Consider the following 13,786-nt stretch of genomic DNA (forward strand, 5'->3'; position numbering starts at 1 on the left):
CCATATTCAAACATTTCCTTCCTTTCTGTTGTTAATTACCTTCATCTATTGCACTTTATCTTGATATAGGAATATAGGAGTGTACAGTATTTCTTGGATCACTGAATCCAGTCCCAAACTACTGCAGGCAACCACATCTTGTAATTTATGACAGGAATTTGTCAAGCCGTGACTTAACAACAGGTATTGTATTTTGTGCCCAGTATTTCTAAGGGAGAATATTCCAGACCCTCATTCATCTCTTAGTGAGGTTTTAATTTCCTGGCAAATATACCACAGAGATATTATAGACATAGTCTTGTGCCAGCTCTATTTTCAGTTTAAATTAAGACTGTAAACCCTTAAAAGCAGCAACCAAGTTTTCCTACGTGACGGATCAGTTTGGTATACAAAAAGTCTTTGTTCATGCTTGAAGTGGAAAGTGAATATTTCAGTAGTGAGTCTGGCTATGTTTTTTCACAGCTTTGAACCTTGCTTCTCTTGTCTTTCTCACTGCTCCTTTCACCTTTGTGTTGCAATCTTTCCTGCAAGCTGATCCGCACAACCTATCATACACAAGGGCACAGAGGTGCACAAAGGCAAATAACCAAGGCCTTAGTTAGCAGTTTTATTAAAAAAAATAAAAAAAATCCACTTTCTTCATCTCCTAAGATAAAAAGCTGAGAATGTGATGACTATATAGTGGGGGGTTTTTTCTTTACAAAGAAAATATGCAAAACAGATATGCAGTTCAATTAGAAACTAATAATCAGAGTAAAACTAGACTGTTTAAATATGAAAAGAACATGTTCAAAACTGTTCAAAATGTTATTAAATTGTGACGTCAGCAGAACATTACAATCTCTTGAGAGTATAAACCTACCAGATGTAATTATAACTGGCTTCACCCTGCAAGAAGCAAAGCAATGAGATCTCTGTAAATTACCTTGTATAGCCACTGCCATGAAAATCTGTGTTGTTTAAATTTGTGATAACCGTTTGCTGTGAGGAGAAAACCACATGTATTAACATGTTGGAAAGTATCTGCAGTTTTAAAACATTTGCATTAGATAAAGTCAAAATTAAAAGTTAGAACTGGTCATTAGCAGATTCTAAAAAGTACTCAAAATAATTAAAATACTAATTACAACTCTCAACACCTCTGCTACAAAGGTAAGTGTTACTGGGCTACCTGTTTACTTGTATGAGAAATTTTCCAGGAGACAGACTCCAGTACTATAGTCTGACCATAACAGTGAAGACACACTATCCTCATAAAAACATAGTTATTGTTTCTCTCTCCTGTGCAATGGAAAAAGAACACTTCGCTCTAGATTCACCTTACCTCTTTTGAGCATCTAACTTAGACGCCTAGTTTTGGGGCAGTGTCACCCTATGTCCCCTCTCTACTCAGTTAAGAAAGAGGTACTTCTAGACAGGAGATTCAGACTCCTAAATGCAAGATAAATCACCCTAGGGAGATGCCTATCTCTTTCCTCTATATATAGATGGAATAAAAAGCACTGGTGGTTTATCACCTTGTGTTTTCCCTTTGTTTCACTGTACCTTGTTTATGCTTGGAGTAATGACAGATTAAGCCATGGAACTAAGATCCGATTTCCTTCACTTCAGGTGAGGAATAGATACTAAAGGTATATTTATGAAAGCATGACCCAATGAGATATTTGACAGGGAAACACATATGTTTGAAGCAGTAAATAGTATTTTATGACTTTACTGTGATTTCATCAGAGATGTTAAGGTATTTCAAAAACCTTCTGTTTCACAAATCACCTCTCTTAAGTAGATATGCATGACTTTCCTCATCTAAAAAAGTGGAAACAAAGGCTGAAGTTTCACAATACTTTCAACATGAACTGTCAGCTTCTGCTAAGAGTTTCCATTCTCTTCCTCTTCCCATTAGTTCCCTGTTCTTTTTTTTTTCCTTGAATCAGCTTTAGTGATCATGAGACCATGTAGTTAGTTCGATAGGCTGGCAGATCTGACTGAAAGTCATTTTAATAGATACTTAGCATGACTGCATGATCACTAGGTCAAATTCAGCGAGGTGCTGAGAATTCACTGCTTAAAGGGAGGGGGGAAGGTAAAAACAGGACCACTTCTTCTAGCCGGAATCTGAAGTTGAATGGGACTAAGTAATATGAAATTGCACCTAAAATACAGAAATTGAGCAACATCTGCAAAGTCTGTAGAATTAGGAACAGAACATCTAAGATCACTGATCATGCTGTACTATGTTTTTCACAAAAACTGCTTTAAGTAATTATTTCTATAATGCAGTGAAGGACATTTATACATCTGACCCCAGAAAGGATTCTTCCTGCATGCAGAAAAAGAGAAGCTGTAAGGCCTGTATGTTCAAGAAGTATTTAGACACATGACTCTCCTTCAGGCATATAACTAATATTCAAAGTAACATCAACATCTAAGTTGAAGGATCTGGCCCAGGTATGTTAGTAGCAGGATTGTAACAATTTAATTAGTAAGAATGCAATCTGCTTTTAATAGTAATGTATTTTATTCCCAATTTGCTTCAGCATGCAAAGAAATACAAGATACATAAGTAGTAAGTTATTTATTTTAACGGAAGGTGACTTGGCAGTTCTAGCAATTGTGAAAGTCTGACTACTTGTCAGATGTTATTCTCATGCACCCTCAATGGTTAGTTTGCCAAAACAGAAAATATGACAGATTAGGAAAGACACTCTAGGAGAAACTAAGAGGCGTGGTTAATAACTACATCTTAGCCAAATATATATATAGCTACTACATAGAAAAATCAGAAATATGAAAGGTCTAGTTTAATTCAATTGTTAAATATTGCAAGTGTCAATGCAGATATTATTTTAAACTACAAACATTTGATAGGATTCTTTAACTTTCTACTTTCTAAGCAGACACAGTTACATGCGTAACTATGATATCTTAAAGAAACTAATTGCCTAAATATCCAGTTAAACACTGAACCCAAAAAAAGGAGATAAAATGTCAACGTCTTGCAAAATAAATATCCCAAGTAAAGCAACTATTAACGCTAGAGTAGGTGGAAGACAAGAAAAGAAGAGTAACTGTGATACAAATGTGACACGTTTTGCAATTCACACCTACCGCAATATTTCCACATGTTTGGAAAGCAGTAAATATAAACATAAATGAGACTCCCAAGATAAGTATGTTGAAAAGTTTTTTTGATTCAGGAGACATTTTGTGTTTTCTTGGGAAGCTGTCAGCCTCAGTCTGGAAAAACGCTATTTCTCTTTAAAAGTTTCCTCTTAAGCTCTGGTAAAAACAAACAAACAAAAAAAGAATAAAACAAAAAATAAAGCTTCAAAAATGACGAGCTACTTGTTAATTGTTAGGACATAATCACCAACAAATCAAAAAAATCTTATGACTACCTTAAATAATGTACAGCAAAATCTGCAAGTGCAAAAAACAAAGATAAAGGTCTGACACAAAAGGTAAGGATAAAGATACTCTCTACCTTTTCCCATGAAGTTAATAGAGCAGACTGCAGCGTATTACTTCTTCATGTCATCTCTTCCCCCTAAAAGAGGCAGTTTTCCAAATACTGAACTAGTTAATCAGCACAGGTTTTTGCCATTGTTCTGAACCAGGATGCTGGTCAAAAGCCAGTAAATCACCTGACAAAGGAAAGACGAGACACTCATACACACAAGTCATTCCATTCATGTTCGACAGGAAATAAGGAAAATTTCACAATATAGATCAGCTGACCTAGATGAAAAAGCCCTTGTGCACTATGGGAAATGCAGTTTTATGAAAGTACACTTTTTCTACTGTAAAGGATAGCAGTCTCCTAATCCTTAAAATAAGATTTGTACTAGTTACTTAGATACTGTTCTCCATCCACTACATAATAAAATATCTGGCAAGGTAAAAAATGTCTTAGAAGTCTTCTAAGAAAATTATCTAATTAGCTTAATTCAAAAATACAAAAAGTCATTCCAAAGTGAAAAATTATTCCACCCAGGAGAAATTAAGTGTTTCAGTGTCACTAACATATATGCTCTTCTCACTGCTTCTGCCTTTTATCATTTTATTGACTCTGGAGCAGAAACAGAGTCTTTATAATCTTTCACTGCTTTGTCTCAGGAACTACTGGGTTTTAATATTTATATTTACTTTATAGTATTTAACATAATAAAGGTCAATTAAGCCTGAAGTTTAGAAAATCTCTGTTAAAATGTCAGCAAAATTATAACAGGTCACACACCTTGTACTGACTGAATGTTTGCTTCTTACTGTTATTATCTATGTATATCCTATCAGGCTTCCAAGTCAGGACTGGTGCATTCAGCAAAGTCAGCTCCACTTAACTGCAGGACAGAGATAGGGAAAGAAATCTAGAACTGATTGATGATGATGACAAATCAGCAAATTTTATTATTTGCCTTAAAGGACTTGTCCAAAATCTGCATCCCAGCTGTCATTACACATTTATTACTCCTTTTTAATTTCTGAGCTCTATTTTCTAAAAGTGTCATGGATTTTTAAACAGTATTTGATTTTTACTTGTGGAAGAAAGTCAATAAGATTCCTCAAAGGCTGCTTTACAAAGATCAGAGTATGACAGCCTTACTTTTTAATTCAAGCAAAGCTCTCCTCTTTCCATATTATGAATCTACAGTCGCAGCTCTTTAAGATCCTATTTTTACAGTTACCTTAAACTGGCATCTCCATTAAAAAAAAGTGCAAATTCCCTCTGCCTCTAGCCACTGTGCACCAGTAAGACCTGCTTTTTCCCTTGTGCTAGCACAGTGAATGAGAAAATTTTAAATCAAACCACTCGGGGGGGGGGGGGAAGAACAATATAGTATGAAAAAATAAATCAAGTCCTAATATAGTAATTGTTTTATTTTGTAGCTGGTGTTTCTTCTTGTTTTATATCAATGTCATTACCTATTTTTATACTTCACAGTAAAAAATATTAAACACAGAATTACAATAAGAACATGGATTTAAATCCTGGTACTGAATTTGCTTTCTCATATCAATACTGTCATTGCATTAAAAAGATATCAGCAGTGAGTTTTTTGTTGTTGTTGACGAAGTAGTATTTTGAAAGACACGGACACAAACATTTATCCTCCTTGTAAGATGAAAACTAAATATCATAGCTTATGCCTGGGGTTTGGGCAATTTTATTCAGTGCCTGAAGACAGAGCAACAGTTTTGGGGCTGGGGGAATAGCTTTCACCGAATTCCCTAGCAAAACTCAGGGAATTTGCTTGTCATCCTTGCGCAAGGGCTGTGCTAACCTTCTCCCTCGTTATAACATTAGGGCTTGTGCTGCCAAACTAGGAACTTCCAAAGAACGCACGATGGCCGAGACGAGGTCTAACATTTCTCAGCTCGTATCATACTCTCCCAAGTAGCGACATGTTCGCTGGAAACTGCATTGTTAGCGACGTGAGGAGCGGTGGGCGCCCGAGAAGCCCACGCACTCCGCCGCCAACACCGCGCAACGGGCGCCCCTCGCAGCGCGCCCAGAAACGGGGATAAAAGGGCGCAGAATCCGCAGGGCTGAGGCTGACATCCCGGCTGGCAGGAGACGAGAAGAGCACGCGGAGCGCCCACGCCGGCCTGCCCACATGGCGGCGCGGGGTGAACACCCGGCGGCGCCCGGCCAAAATGGTATCACCCGCTGCGGCTGCGCCCGCAGAGCGGCTCTGCACGGCTTCCCGGGACAGCTACCGCCACACGGCTCCAGCCGAGGGGCCATAAACCCCTTCCCGGACCCCGCCCGTGCCTCCCCTCGTCCACCGACCCCCTCTCCTCAGCGTCCGCCATTTTAAACCGTCACCTTCCCCCCGCCCCTTGGCACTGGAGGAGCTTCTCGTCGTTATTTTTTTTTTCCGCACCGTAAAGCTTTTCCCGCCTGTTCTCCCCCCGAAAAGACCTGCCTCAGCTTATTTCCGTTTTTTGCCGTTTTCAGCACTCACGGTTTAAAATTTCCCCGCCTCTACCGATTTCTTCCGGGTCATGGCGGAGCGGCCTTAACGGTCACTTTTAAAAACAGAAGAGTTATTAATTTAGAGAGGGATTTGCTATTCGTCCTCCAAGACCGCCTTCGGAAACCGCGGCCCGCAAGTTAAAAAGAGTAATAAGTATAACAAAAAAGGCCTCTAACGGCCACCGCGCGCGCGCAGAGGCCCCACTTCACGGCGCGAGCTGGCGAGTGAGCGCGCGCCAGGCGGCGCCTTCGCTTCCGGAGCGCCGGCGGCCATTTTGTGGCGTTAAGTAGGAGAGCGCGGGCAGCGCCCCGCTCATTTCCTCGCAGCAGCGGGCGGGGGCAGCCGTTGCTGGCGCTTCGTCTCCTCTCCGGCCTTAGGCCGTCTCTCCCCGGACCCCGGAGGTGGGTGCCTGCCGCTCCCTTCATCCTTCCCTCCCGCTGGCGGCTTTTCCTGCCTCGCCTTCCCCTATGCCCTGTAGCTTCCCTCCTTCCTGGACTCTGCTCGGCCGCCGCTGCGGCACCCCCTCTCCGGTGTGAGGCGCTTCGCCCTCGGGGCCGCGCCGCCTCCTGACTCGACCCCTTTCCCTCGGGTTTCTTCTCCTCAGCCGCAACCGCCCCTCGGGGGCAATTGCCCGCCATGAGCTACGGGCGCCCCCCGCCGGACGTGGAGGGCATGACGTCCCTCAAAGTGGACAACCTGACCTACCGCACGTCCCCGGACACGCTGCGGAGGGTCTTCGAGAAGTACGGCCGCGTGGGCGACGTCTACATCCCCCGGGACCGCTACACCAAGGAGAGCCGCGGCTTCGCCTTCGTCCGCTTCCACGACAAACGCGACGCCGAGGATGCCATGGACGCCATGGACGGGGCCGTGCTGGACGGCCGCGAGCTCCGCGTGCAGATGGCCCGCTATGGCCGCCCCCCGGACTCGCACCACAGCCGGCGGGGCCCGCCGCCGCGCCGCTATGGCAGCAGCGGCTACGGCCGCCGCAGCCGCAGGTGAGCACCTGGGCGGGCGGAGGGGGGCAGCAGGGTTTCGGTGGTAAAGAGGGACGCCGGGGCAGAGCCGTGCGCCTGCACACCAGGGCCGCTCCGAGTTTGGGGTTTTTACTATTATTCTTTACGGGGAGGGTCTTATGGGTGGGGACTTTCAGTAGTAAAAGCACGTGGGGTTCCTCCGGAGCCGGAGGGTTTGGCCCTCGTGGTGGATTTAGCCCCCGGCCACTCACTCTGAACAATGGCGCCTTCTGAACACTCATTTTCTCGCCCACGTGGGCCCTGTTCCGCCCTCCCTGTCCTGAAGTCGTCGCGGGAGTCTGTTGCGCCGCCTGTGTTCAACTCTTAACACACTTCTCCTTCCTTTTCTGTGTTTTAGCCCTAGAAGACGCCGTCGCAGCCGATCTAGAAGCAGGAGCCGCTCTAGATCCCGCAGTCGCTCCCGCTACAGTCGGTCCAAGTCCCGATCTCGCACACGCTCTCGGTCTCGCTCCACCTCGAAGTCCAGGTCTGCCAGGAGATCCAAGTCAAAGTCCTCGTCCGTCTCCAGATCACGGTCCAGGTCAAGATCTCGGTCCAGATCTAGAAGTCCTCCACCTGTCTCAAAGAGGGAATCTAACTCCAGATCCAGGTCGAAGAGCCCTCCCAAGTCTCCAGAGGAAGAAGGAGCTGTATCCTCTTAGGAAAATGGTAATGTACCTTGGGAACAGCAGACATTGCATGTTACTTTATTGTAGCACTTAAGTGGGGTGTTGGGTAGTACTTAGAGTATTAATAGCCTGAACCAAGTGAATCCTAATGGGGCACGTTGTTAGCTTTTTTTTTTTTTTCTTTGAGCAGTGCTGTTCGGTTATTGGTTAGGGAAATTAATACCGAAGGGCTTTCTACAGAGGACATTTTCATGTTTTGTTGAGAGATTAATGGCTTGGTTTTAATAAAATATTGTATGAGACGCAACCTATTATGAAAATGATTATTTCTTACTGTATTTATCCAACATCTGCATTTTCCCCTTTAAAGCTGCGGTCTCCTGTTTGCTAAAAGAATATTGGCCAGTATTGCAGATTTTAACTGATTTGGCTGATCCTCCAGGGACCAGTTTCTGTGGGCGTGTGTTGGAGCAGGTTTGTCTTTAAATGTTAAAGATGCACTATCCTTTTATAATGGAACATCGGTTCAGTGACCATTATACTGACTGGAGGTAACTGTTCTAGAAAAGTGGCAAATTCACTGCAACAAGAAAACAATGGAAACTAGTTTTTCCTCAAGTGAAGATCTTGAAGAGGCTTCTGAGGATACACTGGGTGGGGAAAGGATAGTGTGTCTTTAACCCTTCAAACTGTTTGGTCCTGTTTTTAAAAGGAAAGGGCCTGAGTTAGCTCTGAAGTTAGATAATTGTAGCAAAATTAGTGACACTTTGTTTCTGAATGCTAATTAAAGTTTAGTTAAGTCTTTTATCAAGAAGTACTAGTTTTATATAACTTTTATATAACTTTTGTAGTTTATAGATGAACAGGCTGAATTCAAGTTAATGGAGGTTTGATCTACAGCCTGATGTTTATTCTCCGTTGTAACTAAATACTTTTACAGAATCTCACATTTGGCCTCTGAATTAAAGCAACACGTGGGGGGAGGTGGAGCACTCTGATATTTTGTAAAACCTAACAATATTAGGCAAAGCCAGTTGAAACACACCTAGAAGTATACCTGAAGTCATCCACAGAACAAAAGAGACACAGTAGAAACCTGGCTGAACTTTTCTTTCTTCAAACCTAGATGCATCAGATAGAGAATCTACATAAAGGACGCCTTTGGGGGAAAAAGATCGCTTGAGTCTTCAGTCCATTGGAGAGACCCCTGGCACAAGCAACCAGCTGATGAAAAGGTTATTTTGTAACATTTTGTCTAACTTTTTACTTGTTTAAGTTGCGCCTCAAGTGGCAGATTTTACATTTTATGTGCCATTTTGTTGCTGTTATTCAAATTTCTTGTAATTTAGTGAAGTGAACGACTACCGATTTCATTATTGGCTTGGATATTTGAGGTAAAACTTCATTTTTGTTTATATAGTGCTGACTTTTATTTGAAATTAAACTGATGGTAACTTGCTGCCTCAAGTTTCATACTGAGGAAACATGCAGCCATTATATGCTGAGTAGCTAACTGTCAAAAAGTATTCTCAATTTTGTCTTCATTCCTTAAATAAAATTCTGCAAAACTTCAATTTGAAATTTACTGTAAATGCTTTTTTACTTTGAATTCAAATAGTATCTTCAAATCCAAATTGGTAGAAATCTTTTCAGGTGACAGTTGATTTTTTTTTTGAAAGGATTGTTTTATCAGACTCAATTCTAATCTCTTCTCTTATGTATTTTTGTGCACTAGGCGCAGTTGTGTAGCAGTTGAGTAATGCTGGTTAGCTGTTAAGGTGGCGTGTTGCAGTGCAGAGTGCTTGGCTGTTTCCTGTTTTCTCCTGATTGCTCCAGTGTAACGATGCCTTGTCGTGCAGAAACAAATGGCTGTCCAGTTAATTAAAATGCCTGACAACTGCACTTCCAGTCACCCGGGCCTTGCATAAAAATAATGGAGCATACAGTGAGCACATCTAGCTGATGATATACACACCCTATTTTTTCCAGAATGGTAAATCTCACCAACATACATATACGAACTTACATATGAGAAATGTAATGTTGACAGAGAAATGGTTCATTCCTTTGTAAGTACTGATTGGTGTATCTTTTGCTTAAGACATTCTGTACTATACCCACTGTCTCTGTAGTTTAATATTAAACATTTTTCTGTGTTAACTTTTCTCAACTTAATGTCTGAGTCAGCTTATTTTTAGCTTGAAAAGATTTCTGCAATTATACTGTCAATGTTTAACTTCTATATAGTAACTGAATGCATTCTACCGCTTCTAAATATTATCCACTGGGGTTGCTTTTAAATTACTAAGGGCAAATTTACTAGTATTGTGACTAACCAAAACACTGTAAGATGAGTATTGCACACCAAACTATAAGAACAAAATTAGACAGGTCTGTTAGATGTTGTTATGGAAGATATACACTGAGCAGTACTAATTGCATTTGCTGTGCGCTTGCCCTGACTCAACAGGCTGCTGCTTGATGGTAGCTAATCTTCTAGTGATGAGGTTTTTTGAGTTGGATACTAAGTGAATTGTAACTTCAACCATCATATGTCAAGGGTTATTGTAATGCCTTGTTAACTTTATGCATGTATGTTAAATGGAAATGGAAACATCTGAATACTTAATCTGGCTTGATTGAGGATTAAAAATACTTTTCTACAAGCTGAGGAGTTTGTATGTTCCAGGACTGCATGGCTGGCAGCAGTCTATGTAGATTCCCCCTTTAAAAAAAGGGGGGGGGGAGGGTTGGCTTTTGTATATGAATCTTCAGGAAAGAGTTTCAGTCCTGGGAAACAGATCTGAAAGGGTTGTTTTTATCCTGAATGAGTGTAGTTAAAATTCACAACTGAACTATGGAGAAAAGGGTAAGTTGGACCTAGTGGATTGTAAAGCTGTTAAGCTATGTTGTGTGGTGGTTTACATAATGGAATTGAGTCCTCAAACTATTAAGTTGTCTTTGGGAAGGACAAATTTCTCAAAAGCCATAGTTGAAGACTTGAACAGCTTTATTTTTACAATGCACGTTTAAAAAAAAAATAAATACATACTGCTAAAGGTTTCTGCTTCCCAAGAAATATGCATGAGGTTTGCTGCAAATTAGACTGTTTCCTGCAGATCCATGCTACAGTATCATCTTGTATTGGAACCAACAAGTGGAATAAACTTAAGTACCATCAGATCTTGCTAGTGAGATGATCATCATTTCAATTGTATGTCTTCCTGGTAAAGAAGAGCTGGCCAAGTGCTCTTTATCTGCATTAAATGACTGTAGTGGAACATGGGTGTTCTTCAGTTTCCATTTGCAGAGCAAAGCTTCAATAGACCAGTCAGCACTGCGGGGAAGAAATGTCAGATGGGTGAAAAATGTAATCCAAGCTTGTAACTTCTGCGCTAATGATAGGAGACACTGTCAGCAAACTTAACTGCAGCTGTTCATATAATTGAGTTTGTAATGGTTTCCCAGTCAACAGTAGAGTTAATCTGTACTGGTTCTTAAATATTTTTAATTTAGCAGCTTTTGTCTGATATTCCTAGGATTTATGGGCTAATACCAGCCTAAGTCAGAATCTGTCCTTTGGAATCAGTGTGGTGATGGTGCCTCTGAGAAGTTAGCATTGCTTAATAAACAGGTAAAGGAGCTGAGACATGGCTGCAGTATTCTTGGGACAAAACTAAACTTGCTCAAGCTGGGTCATGCTTTCCTCATACTGTAGTTAGTAAATGGAGCTGTGATGCTGAAGATCTTGGGTGTTAATGATTTTAACAAGATTTAAGACTTAAATAGGCAAAGAGTTTACCTTCGGACCTGATATGTAGTCCAGAACTGAGCATGTGGATTCTTTTCCATTAAGAAGTAAACTGTAGTTAAAATATCTTCAAAATCTGCATAGTTGGGGAAGATTAAACAAAGTTTTGGTTAGTCTCTGGATTCTAGACATGGTTAAATATGCCTTCATCTGTGTAGGAGACCTGAGAACCATGGCCTTAATCAGTTTGGCATCTACTCCATTTTCTATTGACTTGTTTTCCTGTGGTATTTATAGGATATCTTAATATTAGAATTACCTTAAGAAGTAGTTCAATGATGCATAGTTTTACTACCAGAAAAACTGCCATCTCATCTTTGACATAGTTCCCAGTACTACTAAAGTTGGACTCCTTGAAAATTTAAGTCCTTGCTATTTTTATTAAGTTACTTGAGAGTATTAGTGTACCTTTTGGTTCAAAAAAGACATCAGATCCTAAAATGATGTCTACAGGAGCAAGAGAGAGCAACTCTGGAGATACCCGGCCCCAAGTGAGACCTATAACAGGTACATCAGGCAGGTCATTCAGCAAACAGCTTTTTCGACAGTTCTCCAAGCACTGAGGTAGCTCTTCGCTATCCGATAATATAACTTCAGCACCGCACTTTGCAGCTACTAAGCCAGGTAGGCTGACGCCTGCTCCAATCTGAAATTGCAAAAGAAAGCAATGTGATGCAGATTAAAGGGTTAATGCATTGATGTGTTGCATATTTGATCTTTGAAGCTGCTTATAACATTGTAATTTGGCTGAAGCCGGGGGGTAAGGGAAAATTTGCCCTAGAGTTGAATGGGAACAGGAAACCCAAAATAGAAGTAGTTACTCAGGAGAAGGGGCTGGCTTGCAAATACTGAAGTGTTTTAACCCGCTGTGAAGGGGGTGGGAGGAGGGCTGCTTTATCACTTGGGGACTCTGTTTTGTACAGGAGAAAGCGCTGCGCTGTTAGTTACCTCCAAAACTCTCTTGCCGCGTAGCGTCGTCCGGTGAAACCACACATACTGAGCGAGCACCACGGCGCAGGGCCACACGTACAAGCCGTACTGGGAGTCCAGCACCTGCAACACGCACCGGCGGGTGACAGGGCAGAGCCCTCGCCCGGGCCCGCCCCGCGCTGCCGACACGCGATTTCACCCCATTTCCCTCGGTTTTATTCCCATTTTACCCCTCCCCGCCCCCCCCCCCCCACACAGGCTGCCCGTGGCGGCGGTGCCCGAGAGAGCCCCGCCCGCCGCGGCCCCCGGCCTGCTGCACCTCGGGGACGCGCAGCGCCAGCGCCGCCCGCCGCTCGCCGCCCGCCGGCCCGTCCGCGAAGCGGTACCGCCGCTCGCCGCCCGCCGCCGAGCCGGGCCGCCGCCGCGGCTCCCCCATGGCCGCCGCCGCCGCCGCGCCGCCGCGGGCCAATAGCAGGCAGCCACGTACTGCACCAGGCCGCGCGGGCCAATCGGTGCCTTCTCCCAGGGCGACGTCACGGCGGAGCGCCCGCCCCTGCCCCGGGAGCTCGTGGCGGTGAGGGGCGGCGGCGAAGGGCGGGTGGCGGCCTGCCCAGACCCTGCCGCTTTGCCGGAGCGGCTGCCGCCGAGTGTCGAGCTTAGCCCGAATCAGGCCTAAAATCGAGCTCCCGCTCCCCTGGTCACGCGGGACTTGTCGGGGCCTGCTCGGGCTGCGGCCGGACAGGAGCAGGCTGGTTAGTAACGGCGTAACAGGCCGCTCTGGAGCACTTGCAGAGGGCTGTGACCGGGCCCGTGAAGAACGGCAGCGCGGGGGCCCGCGCCGGTGTGTGCGGCGGGAGCTGCCCTGGCACTGCGGGCTTTGCCCGGGCCAGGGGGCGGCTCTCCTTCGAGTTCCCCGATTTCATCAAACCGGAGCTTCACGATGCGGGGCCGCTACCAGAGCGGGCTCAGGATGCTCAAGGAAGTCGCGGTGGGGAACAGCACGATGGCGCAGCCCAGGCCGAGGGGAGAGCCCCCCGCAGCCACGCGGGAACGGCCGCCCTCGCTGCCTGACCCTGCGCCCCATCAGTTACACGGCAACGTGCCCGTCGCGACTGTGGGCGGGCAGCCCCGTTGGCGCCAGGGGAGCGGAGGGCACCTAGCGAGGGAGAGCGAGCCCAGCAGGGGGAGGGGAGGGCAGAAGCAGCACAGGGCTCAACGCTGAAGTCACGCCCGTGACACGGCGGCGGCGCGGGCACCGAGGCAGCATGGCCAAGGGCAGCCGGCGCGGCCCCGCTCCCTTCCGCCCCCACGCAACCGCCCTTCCCAACATGGCGGCCCGCCCGCGCCGCTTCCGCGCTTTGGCCAATCAGCGCCGGAGGGCCGTGCAAGCGTGGCGGAAGACGGCCGCGCGGCGAGCCAATG

At 44.7% G+C, this 13,786-nt stretch overlaps 3 protein-coding genes across 11 annotated transcripts in view; 1 reads left to right on the forward strand and 2 right to left on the reverse strand.

The window, feature by feature from the left end:
• Positions 1-4,266, reverse strand: part of MFSD11 (major facilitator superfamily domain containing 11) — a 48,677-nt gene extending 44,411 nt beyond the window's left edge. For 5 of the 7 annotated variants that reach the window (XR_010886071.1, XR_001292716.2, XR_001292715.2 and 2 more), the window contains exons 1-3: positions 3,485-3,727; positions 3,109-3,279; positions 926-981 (exon numbers count right to left, since the gene is read on the reverse strand). Coding sequence is in view for 4 of the 7 variants with exons in the window: in XM_013943736.2 (XP_013799190.1) it covers positions 926-981; positions 3,109-3,204 (152 nt within the window). In the remaining 3 variants the exon portion in view is untranslated. Of the gene's footprint in view, positions 1-925; positions 982-3,108; positions 3,280-3,484; positions 3,728-4,237 lie in introns of those variants that run through there. The other 2 variants (XM_067308309.1, XM_013943737.2) reach the window with 2 other exon arrangements.
• A 1,981-nt stretch (positions 4,267-6,247) lies between these two features.
• On the forward strand, positions 6,248-9,793 carry SRSF2 (serine and arginine rich splicing factor 2). Of its 3 annotated transcripts, none has more exons than XR_010886058.1 (4): positions 6,248-6,976; positions 7,353-7,663; positions 8,750-8,858; positions 9,359-9,793. XR_010886058.1 is itself a non-coding variant. In XM_067308221.1 (4 exons), the coding sequence occupies exons 2-3, from the start codon at positions 6,615-6,617 to the stop codon at positions 7,654-7,656; spliced, it is 666 nt and encodes a 221-aa protein (XP_067164322.1). In that variant the 5' UTR covers positions 6,248-6,379; positions 6,583-6,614; the 3' UTR covers positions 7,657-7,663; positions 8,750-9,793. The 3 variants fall into 3 exon arrangements, 2 of the variants coding, with proteins under 2 accessions (XP_067164322.1, XP_067164321.1); XM_067308221.1 differs by having other exon boundaries at positions 6,248-6,379; positions 6,583-6,976; positions 8,750-9,793; XM_067308220.1 differs by having other exon boundaries at positions 8,750-9,793.
• An 822-nt stretch (positions 9,794-10,615) lies between these two features.
• METTL23 (methyltransferase 23, arginine) lies at positions 10,616-12,800 on the reverse strand. The gene is made up of 5 exons (XM_067308219.1): positions 12,684-12,800; positions 12,383-12,487; positions 11,843-12,080; positions 11,426-11,510; positions 10,616-10,960 (listed from the first exon to the last, which is right to left on the reverse strand). Exons 1-5 carry the CDS (start codon positions 12,798-12,800, stop codon positions 10,792-10,794), a joined length of 714 nt encoding a protein of 237 aa, XP_067164320.1. The 3' UTR covers positions 10,616-10,791.
• Between the last annotated feature and the right edge of the window lie 986 nt (positions 12,801-13,786).

Source organism: Apteryx mantelli, chromosome 19 (assembly GCF_036417845.1).
Source record: "Apteryx mantelli isolate bAptMan1 chromosome 19, bAptMan1.hap1, whole genome shotgun sequence".
NCBI lineage: Eukaryota > Metazoa > Chordata > Aves > Apterygiformes > Apterygidae > Apteryx > Apteryx mantelli.